Raw genomic sequence first — 22,777 nt, 5'->3', positions numbered from 1 at the left:
TGGGAATTACCCAGCCTGGCTTTGACTCTCTAAACCATGCACCAGTCACCTCCTCAACCAATGAGGTGAGACTCAGATGTCCATGGGGCTCCCAGCACTCTCATGGGACCCGGCTTGTCTGTCTTCCCTGCTTTCTCCATCTCCACCACCAAGCTCCTTCACCTCTGCCCTTGACGCCTGTCTGTCCTGGGAGCACGTTCAACTTAAGAGAACCTCCTTTCCTGTACAGACTGGCATGCCTCACCACCCTGGTTCTCAGCATCAGGCATCAGGACCAATCCTGGATTCCAGCCCCTTGGCCACCACCAGGCCAGTCAGTGTCCAGCTCCCCCCCCCACCATAAAGGAGGATTCCCACCCCAGTCTGTTGTCCTGGTGGTTGTGCAATGAGGCATCTGGCTGTCTGTGAACTGTCTAGCTCTGCCACTCTGTTTTAGTGCCTTAGAAGATCTTCAGAGGAAAGAAGCCATGTAAAATTATAACGAAGTCTGAACAGACTTTAAAGTTTTTATTATTTTATATTATACCATGCCTTGCATGGAATGACCACAAAGCCACATGCCTTCTGGGCCATGTAGTTTACTAACAGGGCATGGTTGGGAAAACAAGAAATCATAATCTAGTCCACTGGAAAGAAGGGACAGAAGGAGGGAGAGGAAGGCAAGGAGGAAGGAGCAATAATAAATATTTATCTGTCTCTTTTCCAGTTTATCAGTGGGACCCTGCTTGTCCACGCTGCCCATGAGAGCATGGTTATGTGACTTAATGCAACTTCTGATTCATGATCATGGTCTTTATACCAAAGGAAAGGGGATTTCTTAGACGTGCTAGAGCTAATCAATAAATATCTGATAGACTTTCAAACAAGGTTTTTATGGCCAAAATAAAATGAAAGAAAAGATAGTGACAACTTCTATTTCTGTAACTTTGTCTCAAAGCAACCACAGAAAGAGTAAGTGCAACATGAAATGAAGGGCCACCCCACCACCACCCCCAGCCCCAGGAAGGGACTAGCCTTGAGTCCTGTGACGCTGTTCTCCAGGTCCCAAGCCTCCACCTGGTCAGGTCTGTGGGGCCACATGGCCGTCTGAAGCCCCATCCTGCTCTTCCCAGGAAGGATGCTTCCCTGTGCCCCAGTCTGCATCCGAGATGAATAGCCCATGGAGATCCAGGTGCATCTCGACATCAACAGATGCACGAGCCAACTCTGTAAAAGTTCTGGCATCCAGAACAAGCAGAAAGGGCAGCTTCTGGGGATCGGTGGAGACAATGGCTGATAAGATAATTCCTTTGGGGAAACAAAAAGAGACACTTTGTAAAAGTGCAGTCCTGAACCTCGTCCAGCTCGAGGGATAAGTTTCTCAGCTATGTCTCCCTGTCCTTTGGACGTAAAAATCTAATCAAAACAGACAGGAAGTGAATTTGATATTTCGTGTGAGCAGAAGGGAAGGGCCAGGGAAATCAGAAAGCTAGGAGTTGGAAGACCTGGTTCCAGGCCTGGCCGGGCCAGTCTCTTCACCTCTCTAAGCCTCAGTCTCTTCATCTGTAGAGTGGGGGTAATCTTTCCCACCCTCAGAGGGTTGCTGAGAGCATCTTACACAGTCAGTTATGAAAGCACTTTGTAAATTATTGCACCCCCTGGAGAATAGCTATTTTCCTACTATTTAGAAACTCTAATTATAGACAATCAGCTTCGATGCTGCACTTAGGCTAATAGACGTCACTCAGCTAAACTAAGACCAGTTGTGCTCAAGTAGTATTTGAATGCGTCCAATTCACCTCCTGCATGTGCAGCATGCTAGAAATTCAGCTTCCCTCTCTGTAAAATGGAAATATTCTAAATATTCACTCTTAAGGGATAGAGGCTTAAATGGAATAATGCACATAAACTTCCAGCCAGTATTTGTGATTCCTCCCGAGGTCCCCTGGGTTTCAGAGGGGTTGAGCAGAGCTGAAGTCAGTTGGGCTTGTATTTAAACCCTACCTCTATACGTCCTGGGTGTGTGACCATGGGGAAGTTGCCTCACTCTCTGAGCCTCTCCTTTGGTGACATGAAGACAATGCTGTTCCCTGCCCACGAGAGAATGTGCAGGATGCACTCGCCCAGCCCAGAGGGAGGCCAGCCTCAGCAAGAGGTGGTACCGACCATCCCACACCTTGGAGAGGACAGTGACACCAGGCTCCCCCACTGCCCTGCCATCCAGCGTGCCATGCCATGCAGGTCAGTAGAAAGACAGGGTCCAGGTAGAAAACCACTCCCTTTTCACCTGAGGGAAGCAGCTGGCAGGCTCCGTGGGGCAGCTGGCCCTCCCCTGCAGGTGTGGGCAGCCCCACCCAGGGTTCTAGTTACCCTCCTTCACATCCCCAGTGGTGTGGGCAGGGCACTTCTGGGACAAGGGCAGAATCAAGGAAGGAAAGGACTATCCAGTCACGTGGAAACCTAGCCAGGAGAGATGGGCCTCAAGCACTGCTAGGGGCTCCGTGGAAAAGTTACAGGCCGAGGGGGTTAGGAGTATCCAACGCTTTAAGGCTGCTTTGGTTTGTGTCTGTAAGTTAGGGCCTTGGATGTGGACTCATTGTCCTTAAAAGGAATAAAATTTTTCTGCTGATTAAAAAAAAAAAAAGAATGCCAATACAATGAAGTTTAAAACCAAGATTCCACACTCTAGGAGAGGGTAGGGCTGCTCAGCCAAGGAAGTGGGCTTCTGTGCAGCCTGCAAGTCAACCTCTCCGGGAGAGAGGTCTGAATGGCTCCTGCCAGGTGACCTCTAAGCTCGGGGACTATTGGCCTGATGAGAGTGTCTTTGTTTACCTGGGGCCACACCATATAACCTATCCTAATAAAGGGATCCAGGAGGAGGCTTTGGGCCACAGGTGTCAGCTCAACCTCCAAGGGGGCTGAAGACTAAAGGTCAACCATGACTGCAGGACCGAGCCCCACACAGGCTCTGACATGAGGCTCAGGTGAGCTTCCCTGGTTGGCCACACTCCGGGAATACTGTTGGGGAAGGTGGCAGGGTCTTTGACTCCCTCAGAGAGGACCCATGGAAACTCCATGCCTGGGACTCTCCCAGATCCTGCCCCACTCACCTCTTCTCTCTCCATCTGTATCCTCTCGCTGTGATAAACCATAACCATGGGTATCACAGTTCTCAGTGTGTCCTGTGAGTCTTTCTATGAAGGGCGAGAGTGGTCTTGGGGACCCCTGAACTTGCAGCTGGTGTCAGGATTGGGGGTGGGCTGGGGGACCCCTTCACCCCACAGCAATGGAGCCAGACAAACCTGGGCTGCAAAGCATGACTCTGCCAGCTGCGTGATGGGGGATCACCATCCCCAAACTGTGCCTCTGCTTGGGGGCTGATGACAAGCTCAGCACAGCCTGTGGGCTGCCCCTCCTGGAGCCTTACCATCATCCTCGTCCCGGGCGCCCGGCGTGGGCACAAACAGGGGCTCCGCCGGCCAGCAGTGCTCTTCTCCCCATTTCAAGGATGACTTTGTGAGGACGTCGTATTTTATTATCTGTGCATCCAAAGAGAAGAAACGTGCGATTGACGGGTTGGAGAGCGTGCTAATTCCCTGGGAACAGGAAGGCACCAGGGTGCCAGAGAGAGGGGAGTGAGCCCCTCGACTGCAGACTGACACTGGCGAAGGTAGACCCCAAAGGACGTCTGCCTCTGGTTGGTGTAACAATAACAACAAAAACAGCTGGCTTCCTCCTTCAATTGTGAGCAGAGGTCTTCCCACTGCCACGTGGCTGACACTACATGCTGAATTCTTTTAGAAATAAAAACCTCGGATTTATCTGATATTTGGCACTGTACTGTAATTTTTATACGTGTTAGATAAACTAATGTATTCAATGCAAACCTTTAAAGTATCATACGATTCCTTTGTTGTTTTAAAAGTGCGAGTCCCTGGCCTCTGAAACCCTAATAGACCTCTTTCCCCTTAGGGTGTGGGATTAGCAGGGAGTCACTCAGGGTGTGTGTATGTGTGTGTGGGAACCTTCTTTTACTTTGTACATTTCTGCACTGCTTGCATTTTAAAAAAAAAGAGTTTCCATTTTATTACTGAAAAATGAAGACATTAATGAAAAGCGGTATCCGTACAGCACTGAGCATAGCACCTGGGAAAGAGGTGTTCACCAAATAGTACTTTAAAACCCCAAATAAATTGTCCAAAAGTTTCAGCTATACCCTCTCTCCTTGAGACAGTGAGTTCCTTGAGGGCAGGAATTGGGATCCCCTGTTCATGTCCTTTTTCCTCAGTGCTACCACTTAGCAGTGTAGTAAACCTGCATCCAGTAAAGAAATCAATGGTAAACTCCAGCCACCACCTCTTTCCTAAGTGCCAGCCCGTAAGGCGCAGCTCCCTCTCAGGGACGATCCATCATTCCATCATTGCTTCCAGCGTGTATTGTCCCAACTGACCTCACTCTCTGACCTACCCCTGCGTCCTGACCTCCATCTTCCAATCAAGTTCATGCAGCCAGAGAACCTGGGAACTCAGCTTTGCAGACAGACACAACCGGGGCAGATGCCCTCTCAGGGGACCAGTACCTTGGTTGGGATGGGGCTCCACTGGACTTCAGCAGCAAAGACGTAGCGGTACCGCTTCCCGTTGTGAGCATAATTGATCCGAGGCAGCTCTAAGCCTAGAGAGAAATGACCTCACTGACAAAGACCCTTCACTGAGCGCTGGGACGCCCATCCTTCGTGTCAGTCTGGGTATCCCTTCCACAAAGACGGCTCCTAAGCCAGGATCCTGAAACTTGATTCAGGCCCTGGCCTGGGTCCAAGGTGGTCCTAGGGCAGGAGGAGGGAACCTCTAATAATTACCCTGGCTCCATTAGAAGCTTCAGGAACAAGATAGACCTGGGTTTTTAAGTGTATAAACATCTTTAATTATCCAAGATAGAAATCAAAGAGAATTGCATGATTACAAGCAGAGGCTACTGCAATTTTTAAAATATCTTTAAAAAAAAGTACTCGTATATGTGCACACGTGTGTGTGGGTGTGAATAGAAACTTCTGAAGCCGTGGAAAGGAGTGTCAATGGGGAATATTTAAATAAATGTGGTGAAATCATATAATAACATTATATAATGTTTACAAAGAAGTTTAATAACATGGGAAAATGTCCACATAATAAGATAAAGTATTAAAGCCTGCTTATAGAATTATCTCCACTATCTAACAAATGAAGAGGAAAATTTAGAAGCATTGCCAGGGTGATAACTTTCTTATAGTCATTTATAGTTTATATTGTCCATAATGTTTCTCATTATGTGAAATGTTCATTACACCTATTACTTTTGTAATCCAAAAAGCTTTAAAATGCTGTCCATTTCCATGCATATATATCTATATACACCTATTGTGTCAAATCGAATTTCTTTCCTTCTTTCCTTCTCTTCCTTTTTCTTTTTAATGGAGGTACTGAGGATTGAACCCAGGACCTTGTGCATGCTAAGCATGTGCTACCATTGAGCTATACCCACCCCCTCAAATTAAATTTCTAAGTTCAAATACTGAAGTGAAATTCCCGCTTATGAAATATTCCAGGTAGCTGGATCCAAGTGCTGCTGAAAATATAACGTTTAAGAAAAGAAGAAGCAGAGATGGAAATACCTGCCATGTGTGAAGGCCTCTTGGAATGGACTCAGGGCACAAATGGTTATTGGGTTCAGTGGGGAGAGAAGGAGGGTGGACCACTGAGATGGGAAGATGTCTGGTCCCACAGACAAATAAACGTGAAACTCCCAAGAGACAAGTCAAGCTGAACGTAAGGACCAGGGACCACCCCCACAAGTCAAGCAGAACAACATGCCCACTGGTGGCCCCAGAGTAGGCCTGAGACTTCCCGTGTTGCTCCTGGGCCCCTCAAACCTGGTCTGGAACACCCCTCTCCTCCACCTTGTAAATGACCAGTTATCAGCACTTGGTTAAGTAAAATATATTCATCCCTGTGAATTCCGTGTGGCTATTAAACCCACGCTCTTGAAGAACCTTCTGGATGTGGGAAAATTCCCGGGCTACATTCATTAAGTGGAAGAAACCATTTCAGAACATTCTAGATGGTATGGTACGCACCTTGTGTAATGGTAAATGCAGAGGTTAAGGGATTTCAAGCCAGGGTAACCTGGGTTCAGATCCTGGCTCTGCTGCCTGACCTTGGGCAAGTTACTGAATTATTCTCAACTCTGCCATCCTCGGCTCTAGAACATGAGCAGCACATGGCAGTGCCTGCCTCTTTGAGACGTTCGAATCCTGGCTACCTTTAGCCAGACCTTCACTGCAGCCAGGCCCTCAACTAAGCCCCTGATATGCGTGAACTCACCTAATGTGACAAGAACAGGACGGGACTGTTGGGAGGAAAGACGGGAAGTGTGGGGACCCCTAGGAGAGGGCCTGGGAAACGCCAAGCAGCCCCTACATGATGGAGACGGTGTGGGTGTTTCCAAAGAGCTGTCACGGGTGGAGGGATTGAGGTATTGCCTACTGTTCTACTTTCCAGTGTTGCCCAAGGATGCTACAATAAGCCAGAAATCCCTTTTCAGAAACAAAAAGACCACAGTATTTTAAGCCTCCATCTGTCCGTACGATGTGACAGGTGAGCGGAGGCGGAAGTTGATGCTTTAAGAACTGGGACGAACATGTCATTTACAAAGACTCCTGGAGGCTGGGGCGCCACACAGAACCCGTCACAGGATCCATGGGATGCTGCCTGCAGAAGTGGTTGTTATGGCAGATCTGAGGTCATCCTAGGAGAGTCCCCAGGACGGTCCCTTCCAGGTGCCTGACCCTGGTAGGGGGCAGTGACACAGGGAGCAGGGCTTCCAGCTTAGAGCCACACCCCACCACTCCCCAGCTGAGTTCAGGGCAGGTCAGTTCACTCTGCATTTAAGTATTGAGCACAGATTGCTCTAAGCCAGCCTTCTGTCACGTTCCAGCGACAACTCTGAGCACAGAAACTCGGTCCCCGCCCTCCCCGGCTTCTATTCTAGGGCAGCGGTTCTCAGTCAGGTTGGAGGCTTGCTGCTCCACATCCTCCAAGGCCCAGGGCAGCCCCCAGCACTAAGAAGGGGCTGGCCCCCGGCCTCCGCACTGCCTGGGTTGAGAAGCCCTGCTCTGGGCGGGGCGACTTCTCTCCTAGGGGGTTTACCTTCTGGGAGTAGCTCCGGCTTTCTGAGGCCCAGTTTTCTCCTCTGTGAAACGGGGCTGATAGCACCTGTTCTGCAGGGCCTTCTCAATGTGCAAGGGTGAAAATCTGCCTGTGCTGGGCCTGCTCATTAAGGCAGCATTTGAAAGGTCAGCCATGTAAATTCCCATCCAATCACTGCCCAGTGCCTCCCCAGAAGGGGTGTGAAGATAAAGGAAAAGAGAACTGTCTCTGGTTGCTTCCCACTGGGCACCCCGAGAGCCTTCCTCTAGGTCCCTCATCTGTTCATGACTCCTCCGAGTTGGAAGGAGGTACTGCATAAAGAGGCCTCCATCTTCATGACACTCAGTCCCTTCCCTCCCTAAACACAGGAGAGAGGATGCATTTTACCTTCGAGAAGCAACTCCGGCTGGCAGTAGACTTGGTCATCTTTTTCCTTCAGGGCTCTTGCTGTTGTTGACGGCAGTTTGATTAAATTCGAGCCCACTTCTGCGTTCTGAAAGAAATGGTTTTCCAGAAAAATAAAAACTTGCTTTATTGTGTACATTAAAAAAAAATGCTTTAGTGTCTGTCCTCCCGCTCTGGCCTCACGTTAATCACCGGAAGCAGCTGTTACATTATTGGTATTCTCAGTCAAAAAAGAGGATTGGTGCCTGGAAGTGACTCCCCCAAGTTGGCAGAGCTGGTGGGTGGTAGAAGTGGGGGGCCCCTAAACTCCCGGATCTTTTCTTCTACTCTGGGCTGCCTTATCCCTCGCAGGTGAAATTAATGTACTTAGAAGGTCTTGCTTTTAAAATACTGGATGATTTAAATAAAAGGCTGCATCCGTCATTAAAAACATTATAAACTAACTATACTTCAATAAAAAATATATATATACAAAAAGGTTGTTTATAAAGAGTTCATAATAATGAGAAATACTCATGATGGAATACTGAGTGAAAAAAGCAGCAGAGTAAATTGCATATAGTTTGAGCTCAATCAACCATGTTAAAAAAAAAAAAAAGAAATTACATTCAAAATAACCTGGGAGAAATATACCAAACAGTAACAGTGTGGCGTGTGGTGGGGGTGTGGGAACTTTAATTTCTTTTTCTACGCTTAATTGTATTTTCAGCATTTTCTCCTATAAAAATGTCTCACTGTTGAAAAGAAAACAAACATACAATAAAAATTACTTGGCAGAAAGATATCTATTAAGGGCATCTCTTGGTCAATCAAACTTTGCCCAGTACCTTGTCATCACCACTGTAAGCAGGAGAGGGATTTATCATAATTCGTTATTTATTGAGCATCTACTACTCTCTGTGTCCCCACATACTCGCTGTGGAACTTTGAACAAGTTACTGAGCGTCTCTGAAGTTCAGTTTCCCCATCTGTATAACGAGTTAGAGCACAAGCATTGTATAGATAGTATATACATCTCTGAGTTATCATGCAGATTAAATAAAGCAGTCCATGCAGCTGGTTTACAAGAGGGCCTGATTAGCAATAAGTGCTAGGTAAATGTTAGCTGTTGTTGATGTCATTTTATTATTATTGTTATTGTTGTTGTTATTATTATTGTCACTACCACTGGCGATGAGTTCAGGTTAGGCCCTGGAAGGAAACTGGGAACAAGACCACAACTCCCTGCATTCATGGAGTTACAGGGGGGAGAATTATTGTTATGCCTGACTTTTCATTCAAACTTTTCTCTACTTTCCAAATTTTCCAAAATGGGCTTTCATAATTAAAAAAAAAAACCTACTTGAATAAGAGTAGTTTTTTACTGGAAGAAGGGGAAATTCACTGATCCTAGAAGTTGGCTCTTTGAGATTTGTTTAGTATAATCCCAATGAACAGAAGAGGAAACTGAGACCCAGGAAGGACAGTGGCTTTCCCTTGGTCAGAAGCAGGGCCCAGACTTCTACACTGTGATTCTTCTGCTCAAAAAGCAAAAGCACTGCAGGTAGCAGGCAAGGTAGGTGCAAAGGCCCTGAGGCCGGCCCATTCCTATCCTGAGACAACTCAGTCTGCAGTGTCTCCAAGGCATCTGTCCCAAGCTGTAATTATCTCCTTTATGGAGCTGCTTCCTTCTTTTATGCTGTCTTCCCTCTGAAGATGGTGACCAGATTTTATCCAGCACATGGCACATAGTCAGCTCCAGGAAAGTAACTGCTGAAGGAATGAGTAAATGCATGAGTCTGTGAGCTTTTCCTTCAATTCTCAAGGGACAGAATATGTGCCTTGTAAGTGGCTGTAAGAATTAGATAAAGGGCATGAGAAAGTTGTTCTGTGCCCAGCACACGGGGTATCTTATAAGCTGAAGCTCTGAATGCCTCCACCTGTGCGTGCAGCCCCATCAACTGTGAGAGGCCCTGCCTGGTGCCCTGCTGGTCATGAAACAGCCACAGGCCTCTTGTGCATGTCCCAGGCTTGATTCTCAGGGAGTTGTTCTAGAGAGATGTCTTCTAGCTGCACCCTGAAACTGGTCAGACTGGTTGAGGCATAAGCTGTGAATTTTTCCACACACAGCAATAATGAACATGACTTGGCTGCCTTTGGTGGCTAGTGTGCTCAGCTTGGGGGGAAAAATCACTCTCCAGCCAGAATTCAACAAAATCCTGTGGCCTGGCTTTGAAATCCCTCAACTCTGGAGAACTCCCATGAGAAGTCGTAATCTTGAGAAACACTGGCTTTGGAGTTAGGCACCCCTGGGTGTGAAATCTGACTCTACAGCTTTCGACGTGAACTAGAGCAGACCTCCCTGAGCCTATGTGAACTTGAGCCTGCTTCCTTATTTGCAAAACAGGGGGCAATGGGTAACTTTTCGACAGGTGGCCAGTACAAGCGAGATTGCTTACACCTGCGTCTGAGGAGCGTGGTTAGGATTAAATTAAATAATGGTTATGAAAACACCTGGTCCTGGGCCAGACCCACCATAGTTAGTAACTGGGAGCCAGACAGGCATGCATTCAAACCCCAGCTCAGAGACCACGGATGATTCTGTGATATTGGGCACGTTAGTATCTTTCTCATCTGTAGTCGTGGGGACCATAAATAACTCTGAGGACTGTCACACAGATAAGGTGAGAAGCATGCAAAGCATTTGAGAGTGGGTTTAGAATTCCAGGACTCCTTGGCCTTCTGAGCCAGACTTGAGTGGCAGAAACAGGGTAGGCCCGGGATCCCCACCTAAAACCTTGCCTTCCAACTGCACAGAGGCCCCAGCCAGCCCTGGCCTACCTTGTGGGCTGGAGGCCGGTGCACCAGCAGCACATCCTGCCCTTAAGAGGACAGGCAGGCATGGCAGGCAGGCGTGGCAGGCAGGCTAGGGGCATGTGTGCAGGGAATTCAGGGATCCCAGTTAGCCAGTCATGGTTGGGGTCGGGAGGATGCTGCTCTGGGTGGGCACCTTGTGGCCCTGTGAGCTCCTCACCCTGTGGAGAAGCGACATTGCTGGAGAAAGGCCAAATCAGGATCCCCAAAGTACCAAGGCCAGAGCAAGGGCCCCTCTGGGTCTAAGAACAGAAAAGGCACCTAACATAGGACCTGGAACAGCGTGAGCTCTGGGAGAAATGGCGGCTTCTCTTATTATTGGGTCTTCATTTTTGCATTTGAGGACAAGGTGAAAACCAAATCTACTGAGCCGGGAGTTGAAGCCACCCTTTCTAGGCCCAAGATGCCAGCCCCAGCCCATTCCTGGAGGCAGCACACGGAGCCCTGCCTGACGAGACCATGGCGGCTGGCTGGCACTGTCTGCACCACCCACGTCCCTTGCGGCCTGCCCTGCCCTGCCTTCACCAACCCCCACGCCTGCCTATACAAACAGGCTGAGGGTGCCAATGGGCCCGTCCTGCCCTTGACCCCAACTGGCCCAAACACAAGAGAATCTGGGGCAGCTGGGAGGCCCCTGGCTTCTGAACATGCTTCACTAGGGCCCTTTCTATGTGGAAGGCACTCTCCACATGGAAAATATTCCAAAGGCTAAAGGAAGACCTTGTGCCCTTTGAGAGACCTTGCTTCACCTTTTTCATTCATTCATGTAAAATATTTAAGGGCTTAGTGAGAACCCTCTCTGTGCTGGACCCTGTGATTGGCACAGGGGATAAACTGCTAATGAGACGCAGAGTCCCGGCCCGCTGGGAGCTTTCACTGGAAGAGGTGACTGAACAAGTTCGCTGCACCTGAGATCAGTGTGAGCCAAGAGCTGCAGGAGCCATCAGAATATACAAACTTGTTGAGGGAGTTGCGACCAGACCAGAAAGATGAACAGCAATTTGCTCCCTGGCTGGGAATTAGAATCCCTCACACCAGGAGGGTGGTGTCTGAGCCACAGCCACCCCTGTACCCCTCCCTGGAGGTTCTGCCTTCACTACGCTGGTCTCAGAGGCCCCAGATGAATCCAACCTGCACAGCTGGGACAGGTGTGAAAGTCTAGCGGGAAGAGAACAGGGTTGCAGGCAGAGAGAAAGCTATGTGCCAAGGCCTCAGAATGAAGGGCATTTGAGAAAGGGCGGCATCGCCCAAGTCCCTTCCCTAATGAGCCTTTGGATGGGGTGGAATTGGAGCCACCGGATCTGGACACATAGGCCGTGTCCGCCTGCTCGACTTTCCCATCTCAACAGGCAGGTGGGGCAACTTGAAAGTGAAGCAAGGAGATGTTTTTAAGGGACAATAAATAGCAATTAAAAAGCGTGGCCAGAGCTGTCCCTCCCAGCACTCACTCTGCCTCGCTGGTTTCAAAGCGGCAGGTGGCTCATGTGGTGCCTTTTTAAGATATACATGCTAAACTTCTTAGCTTGGCTCCAAGGAAGCAAACCGTTTCTGGAGCTGGAGAAAAGGTCATAAAATCTCATGGTGTGTGGGCAGCGGGAGGGAGTGCTCCCTTTTTGTCATCACCCTCAGGCTGAGGTCTCTGTAAGGCAGGGGCCAGGTCTCGGGATTTGCCATCTGTGTGCCCTGTGACACCCTCCTTGCATCCTGGAACCAGGAGACGCTCCAGGGCACTGCACCGCGGGACTCCCCAGAGCAGGGGGCGCAGGGGCCCAGGCTCAGACGATGATTTTGTGGGACACGTCTGTTCACTCAATAGCCCTGAATCACAGGGGGAGAAAGTTAATCCCCTGTTCTCTTCCAATCATTCTCACTGGGTCAAGGAGAGTCTCAGGTGCCACTATGTCTTTAACACCTAATGCTTTTTCAATGTTCTCTTGACCAGAGAGACCAGATCTTGGCAAGAGCAACAGCATCAGGCAAGAGTTTAAGACCTGTGCTTTATCTCCAGGGCTTCAAGCTCACACACTCTGCTGGCTTCACATGAGGTTGTGATTTGTTTGCTTTCAAATGACTTAAGGAAAGAGTGAGTTAATTTACAAGAAAACAAGATTTTGTAAATGTTAGAGGTGATAGGAAATAGGGTGAAAATCAAGACAGAGACACACAGATGACTGTGGATGGGGCAATGCTGGAGAGAGGGAGAAGGATCCAACTCTGGAGATGGACAAAGTTGGGTTCAAATGCAGGTCCCCGGCCTGCTGGTTGGGAGGTACCTGAACTCCTGAATCAAGGAGCTGGGAGAGTGGTCCTGAGAAAGGTTAGGGTGGCCCGTCTGGGGTTATTCCCAGGAGTTAGGACTGCTGGGGAGATTAGCAGAGTTATACCCTTTACCAGCTACAAGGATGGGTTTAAAGCAAATCTTGGCTCTGCCATTGGGCTGTTTGACCATGGGCACATTCCTTAACCTCTCTGAGCCTCAGTTTCTTCATCTATAAAAGGAGGCTGACATAAGGATCTCTCCCATAGGTTGTTTTGTTCATTAAATGAGGTAAGGAAAGTAAAATGCTTAGCGAAGTACCTGGCACGTGAGAGAATTCCGTAAAGATGAGCCATCAAAACTGAATTGAATTGAATTTGGTTTCGTTTAAATTAATTAAGTCATGAAGTCAGTGAGTTCTGGAGCCAGAAGCCTCTGTAGCCTCCAAAACCATGCCCAGAGCCTTGGCAGCATCACCCTAATTGAGGGTAATGTCTGGCCTAGTGGTCGTTTTTCACGTAAGAACCAGGTTGTTCAGCATCCGGGAACTGGGGAAGCAAGTGGTGATGAATCCCCACCACGGACTGCCAGGAATATGTTTAAAATGATGTCACAGAAGAGTATTTGATGCCATGGAGCGATGTTTAGATATACAAATAGGTAGAAAGAGCAGTACACACAACAGTACGTACCTATTTAGCCACGAAAAAGAAATGAGGTACTGATACTCGCTACAACACTAATGAACTCTGAAAACATGCTAAGAGAAAGAAGCCAGCCACAAAAGAGTGTATCTTGTATGATTCCACTTGCATGAAAAGTTTAGAAACAGCAGATCCTCAGAGATAGAAAGTAGATCAGTGGTTCCCTGGGGCTGGGGGATGAAGGGGTTGGTGGGGGACTGATGGCTAAAGGGTACAAGGTTTCTTTTGGGGGAAAGGAAAATGTTTTAAAATCAATTGTGCTGATGCTTGTACAACTCTGTGAATGAATACACTAAGCCACTGAATTACACCCTTTGAGTGAAAATGGGTGAATAGTACGGTATGTGAATTATATTTCATTAAAGTTGTGAAAAATTATGTACTGTATGATTTTCTCCTCTAAAATTAGGAAATACATATTTATATATATTTATTATATGTTATATAGTTCTTAATTTTAGAGAAAAAATCACACGGTACATGATTTTTAATGGCTTTGAGACATACTGATATGCATATACTATATACTTATATATCAATATATTAATGTGTATGTATGTCTTTCTGTCTGTCTACCTACCTATCCATGGACAGAGAGAGACTTGGGAAGCAACACAAACATATCCACAATGGGTTTATGGTGATTTTTCCCTCTTTTTACTTAATCTATACTTTCTAAAGTTTCTACCAGGAATATGCATGCCATTTGGAAAAATAATAAAAGCACTCTCTGTCTTTCTTTAAGAACAGCTCATTTTGGATTTCAATGTCAATGAAATTAGGGCCAAAGTCACTTCCTATGTGGGCTTACGTCTCCCAGGACTTGAGCCGTTACCTTGTCCACGTGGAGGGGCACCGCAAACCTCTTGAGGGTGGGGACGGAGGTGAGCCTGGAGTTATTCTCGAAGTTCTGGTTCAGGTTGGCCAAGTAGAAGAGTTGGTAAAGGCTGCTGTCCCCGTAGGCGATGACGTCAAACAGAAGGCAGCCGTCCTCTTCGTAGGCATTGACGTGATGAAAGATCACCATGGGGTCCGTGTAAAACTTGGTCAGCACGGGCTTCCTGGTCCTTTGGTCAATGATGTGAATGTAAGTCTGAAAGGAGACGCGCATCAGCTGTCCCTCTGCCGGCCTGCGCTGCGGCATCACATCCGGTAGGGGACAAGACCCAGCCCCGCCGTCCATTTGCTCATGACCCTGGAGTGTCCCCTCCCCTTTCAGCCTCTCTGTCTCACCTCCAGAGTGCTAGCCACTCAGGAGCACGGAGGGAGGAGGGGAGCTCTGCAGGTGGGACCTCTGCCTCGCCAGCAGGACAGTGTCTGGGGGAGGCCCCCGAGAGTGCACTTCTCCCCCACCTTCACTTGACTGTGACTCCAGGGGGCAGCGACCAGCCAGCTCCCTGGCAATGGCCAAAGTGGGGAGAACCAGTCGGGTACTAGCCCTCAAACCTCCTCAGGTTGCATCCACAGCCAGGGCACCTGAAACCGCTCCTGGGTCCCCTCTCCTGACCTTTGGCTGCTGCCTGAGTTTTCAGGTTTGCTGAGATGCTGTCTCCCCAGTAAGCCAGCTGCCCTGGAGGGCTGCAGTGCTGAGTGACCGGTCAGTCAAGGAGCCCATGTGGGTGCTGGCTCATTAGGCCTCTGCACACACCTCTGGGTGTCACAGCTGGTATCACTCAGGGTGGCAATTAGCTGTATCTGCAGCCCAGTTGCCTAATCCAAGGGGGAAGTGGTGTTTTCTTGTTTTTGGCAGCTCTGGCCCAACCATCCTCCTCCTGAAAGGAGGGAGGGGCTACTCCAGGCTGTCCTTTCCCCACTTCCTCTGGCTTCTTGCCTCTTCCTCCCTTTTTGAGGCTTTCCTTTCCCATAAACCTAGTCCTGGATCAGCCTCAGGGATGGTGGTTTCCAAAGTCCTTCCTCGGGCTCTCTGCTCTGCTCTGCCCTGGGGGGGCTCTCTCCTCACTGTGGGACTCTCCAGGACCAGGGGCTGCAGACTGGAGACCCTGACGCACCTGCCAGCGGGACGACCCTGGTTCTGCAGCACAAGCCCACTTCAGCCGGCTGCCTGCTGGCCCCGTGCCCAGCTGTTCATCCCACAAATATATGTAGAGGGCCTACAGCATGTCACACAATTTGGGGGCAGCTGGAGAGACAAATAAAACCAAGCCCTGACTTTTATGGAGTTCATTTTGCAGTGGGGCTGAGGCCAGCTGTCAGTAATCAAATATACAACATGTCAAGTATGACTGATGAGCAAAACTGAGAAAATGAAGGTAGGGGGCGGAAGAGTCCGTGATAGGAGGACCTCAGGGATGGGGGGCGTAGAGCGAGACCTAGATTAACTGAGGGAGGAAGCCATCTGGGGAAGAACAGGATAGAAAGTGCAAAGGCCCTGAGGCAGCAACATGTTTGACTGGGGTTTGATACCGGAGGCGGCTGCCTGAGCAGGGATGAAGGATGAGGGCGTGTGGGCCTTCACAGGCTGGTGAGTGAAGCCTTTGGATCTTATTCTGAGGAAGATGGGAAATCACAAAAGGGTTCTGAGCAGAGGAGGGACCTCACCTAACCCCTTTGTTTCCTTGAACACTTCAGTCTCCTCCCTGAGAAGAAAGGCCTCAAAGAGGTGGCCAGACACAAACAGGACATATATTTGTGTGCATGAAGATGCACACTTGGTGCACAGAAAGAGAAAGGTGTCGGATGGTTGTGGTGCCCTTTGGAGAGGGGGCTGGGTGGGGAGGGGGGAGTGGGGACAGGGAGGTGGGAAGGGGACCTGCTAGGGTACGTTCTACACTTGTGTGCTGTTTGAATAGATGACAGTGAGAATTTCTTGATTACCTTTAAAAAATGAGAACAGCAAAAAAATACATACATACACATATACATGAACACATATATTGATATACACGTGTTTACACACAGATAACACATACACAGGAAGGTCCGTATGTGCACATACTTGCACACGTCCATGCATGCATACATATGCTTGGAGCACTCCACTCAGGTTTCCCCAAAGTGAAGATGTTTCTGTTACACCATCCGGTGGGACACTCTATCACTAATGTGATGTCTAAATGATCTACAGCACCCTCTCCCTGGCTCCCGACAGTGGCTGCAGGGAGGCTGAAAGGGCCTTGGCGATGGACGGTGGAGGCTGGAGAAACCCAGGCATCAGTCAGGCCTGAGCAGCAGTCCCTTCATTGTTGAGGAGTGGGGACTGCCTCAGCTGATGTCCCTAAGCTCTTCTCGGGATAGTCTGATCTATTGACCTATGCACGTGGGGTCATAAAGGCCCGGCCCCTTGCCCTAACTTGAGACCACTCTGAAGGATCATCCCGGCTTCAAAACTCTCTGGAAGGTTGGCTAACGCCTCTGGGGAGACTGCATGGTAGCTCACTGCCTCCCCCCCTAAGCCGCCTCCTGCCTGCTGGCCTCCATCCCTCCACCCTGACCATCCTCCTGTGGGGAGAGGGGGTTGCGGCCCGGCCTTACCTTGTCCTCCCCGTGGAAAGCTAGGCAGGAAGCCCAGCTTACTCCCCGGATGTAGGCAGTTGCCATCTTGAGGATATCCATCCTGAAAGGCTGCTCGAGGAAGATGATGTAGTTCTCTGTGATTCCGAAGCTGTGGTAATAGCTCGGAGAGAGGAGGGAGCGGGCGGTGATGGAGCAGAACACCTCCGTGTACTTCAGGGGCCTCTGGCCCTTCTTCCCAGCCCCTGAAGAGAAGTGAGCCTCAGGAACAGCACAGGACCGGAACAGCAAGGCCACCGTCTCCTGCAGCCGAGCCCTCAAACCCACCCGGACGCTGAGAAGACAAGCAAATGGGGGCAAGGGCTGCTGCCTAGCCCACCCAGGGACAGGGCCCTTCCCACGCAGGCCCACTCCTGTGAAATCTGGTTCGGCATCTGAATCCATCACATCACTGGGCCTCTGGGCCTCGGGACCACTAGGTCTCTGGGCCAGGCATCTGCCACTCTGGCTTGGAGCTAACCCAGCTTCTGCCTGCTTTTATAAAAAAAGGTTCATCTGGAACTTGGCCACACTGCCTCCTTTCTGCAGGGCCCATGCCTGCTTTGCTTTTGAGATTCATTGTTAAGCAGATGAAACACAGACAATACAGCCAGCAAAACCTCAAATATTTATTCTGGGGCCCTTTACAGAAGATGTTTGCCAACTCCTGCTTGGAGCAATGCTCCTTAAACTTTCCCATGTACAGATTATCTGGAGGTCACGACAAAATGTGGAGTCTGACTCAGCCTGTGGGGCCGGGGCCTGAGGCTCTGCATTTCCGTCCAGCTCCTGGGTGACAGGCCAGCTTCCCAGGCTTAAGCTTTGATACTTTGCTGAGAACCATCATGTGACACGTATTTCACAGGGTTTCCATGAGTTTCTCTTGGCACTGCCTGTTCTGAAATACCTGGAAATTGGCCTAAGTGCCTATGGTGACAGTCAAGGTTGGCTGTACCATTCCCATTTTGCAGATGGGAAACTAAGGCTTGGTGGGACGGTCCATCATTATGGCCAAAAGCACAGGGTGAAGCCAAGACGACACAGCCCCTGAGCCTAGCTATCTCCTCTGTCATTAGGAGTTCTCCCCCTCAGAGGCAAGGGACAGACTGAAGGAAATACCGCAGGAGTCCAAGTACCTTGCCCAGCGCCCAAACAGGAAGGTGCTGAGGACTGTTCAGCTTTCTTATTCCCCTGCAAGTATGAGTCATCTGCTGGCCAAAAGGCCTCCCCACCCAGGCCCGGGGCTGGGTTATAATGAGTTACCTGCAAGCGTCCCCACCTTTCTTGTGGCCACCTGCACACCCTGTAAACAGCTGGCTGGTGGGAGGGATGCTGCGGGGTTGTGGAGTAGTTCTTTTCCTCACAAAACAAATGGAACACAAAGCAAACTGAAAGGAAGAGCACCCCGGCCTGGGAGGCAGGAGACAGGTGTGAACCCCAGAAAAGCCACCAGCCTGGAGCAGGTGTGTGGAGGGTACCTGCTTCCTGATGTTGTGGCTCCTGTGAGCTGTGTGACCAGGCACGTCACCTGATCCCCCTGGGGCCCCTGGTCCTCCTCTGTAACATGAGGTGGCAAACTCAGATGCCTGGACCACCCCCATCTCTGACATTCTAGGATTCTGAGACAGACCGTATGTCCCTTTATTGGCTTAATTAATGGGAGTTCCATTTAATAAGAATACTCTTTGTACCCTGACCTTGGGGGCTCACATCGGCCAGCAGAGCCTGGAACTTGCTCGGGAGGCTCTATAGAACTGTGGGGGAGAGGGGCCAGCAGGGATCACAGATGGAAACCCGTCTTCTGAGACCAGAAGTCTGGCCAAGCACCTTTGTCATTATGCACTGTCTCCTGAGCCCTGAGCAGCCAAACTCGGAGGCCTGGTCTCCTGGGTGTGGTTCCCAAGAGGGTCCTGGACAAATAATGGCTAGGAGCCCCACCCTCCTCCCCGTCAGAAACATGCAATCACAATCATCCTGGGCTCTGGGCCAGGTTTCCGGCCCTAAATGGAGGAGGTCCAGAGGCCCGGAGAACAGGGTGGGGATCTGGAGTGGATCCCAGCAGGGCTGAGCTCCCTGAACAGCCCTGGGAGCCCGGCTTCAGGGGATGGGATGAAAGCGGGCAGCACAGCCCTGGCATACGAAGGTTTGTCAGAGAACTGAAAAATGAATGAATGAAGGGAAGGATGGATGGTTAGGTGGATGGGTAGGTGGAAGGATGGATGGATGGACGATGAACAGATTAATGAATGGACTGACAGGTAGATGATTAATGAAAAAGTGGGTAAATTAATGCATTAATGAACAGAAATCTAAAGAGAAGGAGGTTGGAATAGTAAAGTGATTCATGTCTTCCAAAAGGAAGCCCAGTGTCATCTCTTTTCTCCCAAGAAAGAAAAGTGAGTTCATGGTCCTCTGAATCATCCATGAAGGCCAGTGTCAGGTTGAGTTTTATGTTACTGCCCAAAATCAGAACTCTTCCAAAGGAGCGGCCCTTGGTGTTTGGGCTTTACTAACAGAACGACCCACTTGGTACCCTAGAATGACCCACCTGGTACCATGGCAGGGATCTTAAAGATCACATACTTCGTCTTCCCCTTGTCCACGATGGAGGTGCCTATGTTGAGAACATTTCCAGCTGCATCATAATGAGGATGCGATGTTGCCAGATTTACAGCCACGTATTTACGATAATCAACCTGCAAAACGTGACAGCCACCTGGTTTTAAAAGGGGAAGAGGGTGAAATCCTGTGAAATGCTGGCTGATTCCAGGTTCCGAGAGATGATGGTTATTTCTGCACATCTCCTGATTGGAAAATAAAGCAGACATCACCTTTAGAGAAGATGTTTCCTCGTGACCTGATATAACCTTACAGGGCCTCTCACGGCAAATAGGTCACAGGGGACTTGGACAGGTATGTGTGTTTTCTGTGACAGCTGTTCCTATTCTGCTGCCTAGCCCTGCTGGAGTCCTCAGCGTGGAAACCGGATGCCTCACTGCAGAGGGCTCCAAGCAACAATTAGGGAAGAGAGGCAGCCTTAGGGCTGATCTTGGCCATTTCTCTGTGTCATTCTGGTGAAGTCACTTAAATTTTCCCCTTTCACGTTCCACAGTGGCCTCTCTCATAGTGTTATTCTGGGAACGGAGAGATTACAAAGGCATTTGGTCAAAAGGAAACTTGACTAATGAGCTCAGTGATGACCTCCACTCCGAACAGGCCACAACCTTAGAACAATGCGGTGGCCGAGCAACCGTCTGCTCTTTCTCCCCCAGAATAGCACAACCTCTGGCCAAAAGTCAGGCAATGCCTGTTCTCTCCTAGTATTTCCTCTCTGCAGCTCTGTGGAAAGCGTACATCAGTTGGACCTATGCCACCTCGCTTAGAAGGAGCTGAACGTAATTTCACAGCTAAGAAAAGCACTCCCTCTAACAGAGCGTTAAAATGCACTGCAAAGACATCGAGGCTTTGAAAAGCCAGCTGGAGAAAACGAAAGTGGGTCTATTGATCTTCATGAAAATGTTGACTTCATTCTGCCCAGAAAAGGTAGCTTCTTGGGCATTGATTTTTGTACCCTTGCTGTCTGCCTAATGTCTCCTTCTTCAGGGCAATACAAGGCTGGGCTGCCGTGAGTCCCAGGCCATCCAGCCCAGTTATTCGTCATAGTTCCATTGAGCTATGGACACTGTTAGTGACTGAATTAAGTCTTCCAACAAGAGGTTGTAGTCCTAACCCCCATACCTTTTTTAAGAAATAGGGTCTGTGTAAAAGTAATCAAGTTAAAACGAAGTCATCCTGGTTTAGGGTGAGTCATCATGCAATGATCTGTATCTTTGCAAGAGATTGGAGTGAGACACCTATAAACCAACGAGCAACCAGGCAGAAACTGGAAGAGGCAGGGAAGGACCTTCCTTAGAAACTTGAGAGAGAGAACATGGCCCTGCTGACACCATGGTTTCAGACTTCCAGCCTCCAGAACTGTGAGGGGATACATTTCTGCTGTTTTAAGCCACCTAGTTTGTGTCACTTTGTTACGGGAGTCCTAGGAATGAATGCAAACGTGAAGATGAAAAGACACAGACCCTGCCGTAAGGAAGCCTAGAATCTAGTGCTAAGTGCTGAGTAGGGGGAGCCCAAGACCCACGGGCATCAGAGGAGTGTTCCTCCGAGAGTTCCTGCAGGCTTCCTGGCCTCCCCCAGAGGGTCCCTTTTGAGAGCCAGGAAGCGAGGCTGGTTGTAGATTTGCTGATACCTTCTCCAGGGTTTCCAGGGTCTGTGGGTTGATTTTCCTGATGTAGTTGGTCTCTGTGGTCGCAAAGAAGTCTTCTCCGCACCTCATGATGTTGATCAGGCAGTTGTCTGTGAAGTCAGGGATGGTATGGGACAGGTAGGAGAAAGCCCTGTTGGGGAGAGCAAATCAGTGGGGCCAAGGGCTGTGTCCCCCCAGCTGGGAAGTTCTTGAGGTGGTTTTAGTTCTCCTACCACTTAAAACACCCTACTTCAGTGAAGGGAAGAAAAAGTACTGGGTCCCAGTGGGTCACTTGAGAACTTCAGAGGACTCAGATAACCAGGCTACCCAAAGATACCACCACACTGAATCGGCTAAGCAGGGAGTCAGCTGGGACACGATGGCTGCCAGATGAGCCCTCCTGGGATCCCCAAATCCAGAGGTCTCACACCAGAGCCATGAAGAGCTGATGAGTTGTTCTGAAGTATTTTAACAAGCTATACAGAAACCATACACATGCCCATAATGCCCCCCCAATAACTAGCAAAACAGCTAATCCCTGCTTTGGACAGGAATATGAGTCCACCCTGGTTACTTCGAACATGTCCAGGAAATTAGTTAGCTAGTTTTTTTTTTAAAGGAAAGCAAACTAATTATGAGTTAAGAACTGATCATTTGTTTGGAAGGCTAGCTCATAGGAGGAAGGCAAGCTCACAAGAGGAACGCAAGTCCTGGATCCATGTACTGGTTAGTGTTCCCCCTACTGGCAAACAGTGTAATAGCAAGGATGCCCCACAGACTGTGGTTTTAAATTCCTTCCCTCCTGCTCCTTCTTGGCTCTACCCCCATTTGCAAATAGGAGTTCCCTACTTGCTGTGTGCCAGCCCAAGCACTGGATACTGGGACTGGAGAGATGATGTCAGCTCTGGAAAAGCAGAAGCAATCTTCCCTGTCTGGGCAGTCTACCCCTAAGACATTTCACAACCCTTCTACGTCTCAAGAGTACCTCAAAGGAGATACTGACTACTAGCGTCATTCCCTGGCCAACAATTTAATGGCTGCAAATGTAATACATTCATAACCCAGATGATTTTAAATGTCTACAACGGAAACTCTTCCCCTACCCTTTCCCTCATTTGTCAGTTCCCCACCTCCCTCATACATCCTTCCAGGGTTGCTGCACATGCAAGTAAAAATAAATCTAGATTTCCTCCTGCCTTCTTACACAGATCAGAGTATATTATATGCTCTTTGTACACTTTGCTTTTTTCTTCCCCCTCCCACTTAGCAGTGTAGCTTGGAAATCTGTCATTCGGTCCAGAGAGAGCATCTTCATTCCTTTTTATATCTGCCTGGTGTTTTCTTGTACGGTGTTGCTGTGATTTATTTAACCACTCCCCTGCTGATGAACATTGGAGTTGTTTTCTGCTCCTCATTAAAACAAATAATTCAGCCACGAATAACCCTATAAGTTTGTCCTTTCACACACAAGCCAAGTATATCTCTGAACTGAAAGGAACGTGCATTTGTAATTTTGATAGGTAATTTCAAAATGCTCTCCTGCCAGCCTTGTATCAGAATACCTAATCATCTATCAGATACTCTTTGCCTCTCTTGCTATCAGTGATTAAGAATCTTGTAGCAAATGTGGTCAAAGGCC

General features: G+C 49.0%; 1 protein-coding gene across 5 annotated transcripts in view; it reads right to left on the bottom strand.

The window, feature by feature from the left end:
• Positions 1 to 549: 549 nt before the first annotated feature.
• The window catches only part of BCO1 (beta-carotene oxygenase 1), an 82,536-nt gene continuing 60,308 nt past the window's right edge, over positions 550 to 22,777 (bottom strand). For all 5 annotated transcript variants that reach the window (XM_072967793.1, XM_072967796.1, XM_072967794.1 and 2 more), the window contains 8 exons: positions 21,142 to 21,289; positions 19,441 to 19,588; positions 16,875 to 17,098; positions 14,218 to 14,475; positions 7,551 to 7,656; positions 4,559 to 4,653; positions 3,407 to 3,518; positions 550 to 1,287 (listed from right to left, as the gene is read on the bottom strand). In XM_072967793.1, coding sequence (XP_072823894.1) covers positions 1,061 to 1,287; positions 3,407 to 3,518; positions 4,559 to 4,653; positions 7,551 to 7,656; positions 14,218 to 14,475; positions 16,875 to 17,098; positions 19,441 to 19,588; positions 21,142 to 21,289 — 1,318 coding nt within the window. In that variant the 3' untranslated portion in view covers positions 550 to 1,060. The remainder of the gene's footprint in view (positions 1,288 to 3,406; positions 3,519 to 4,558; positions 4,654 to 7,550; positions 7,657 to 14,217; positions 14,476 to 16,874; positions 17,099 to 19,440; positions 19,589 to 21,141; positions 21,290 to 22,777) is intronic.

This window comes from Vicugna pacos, chromosome 9 (genome assembly GCF_048564905.1).
Source record: "Vicugna pacos chromosome 9, VicPac4, whole genome shotgun sequence".
NCBI classification, from domain to species: domain Eukaryota; kingdom Metazoa; phylum Chordata; class Mammalia; order Artiodactyla; family Camelidae; genus Vicugna; species Vicugna pacos.
The sequence above is the reverse complement of the archived record's forward strand: the minus strand, read 5'-3'. Positions and strand labels throughout refer to the sequence as shown.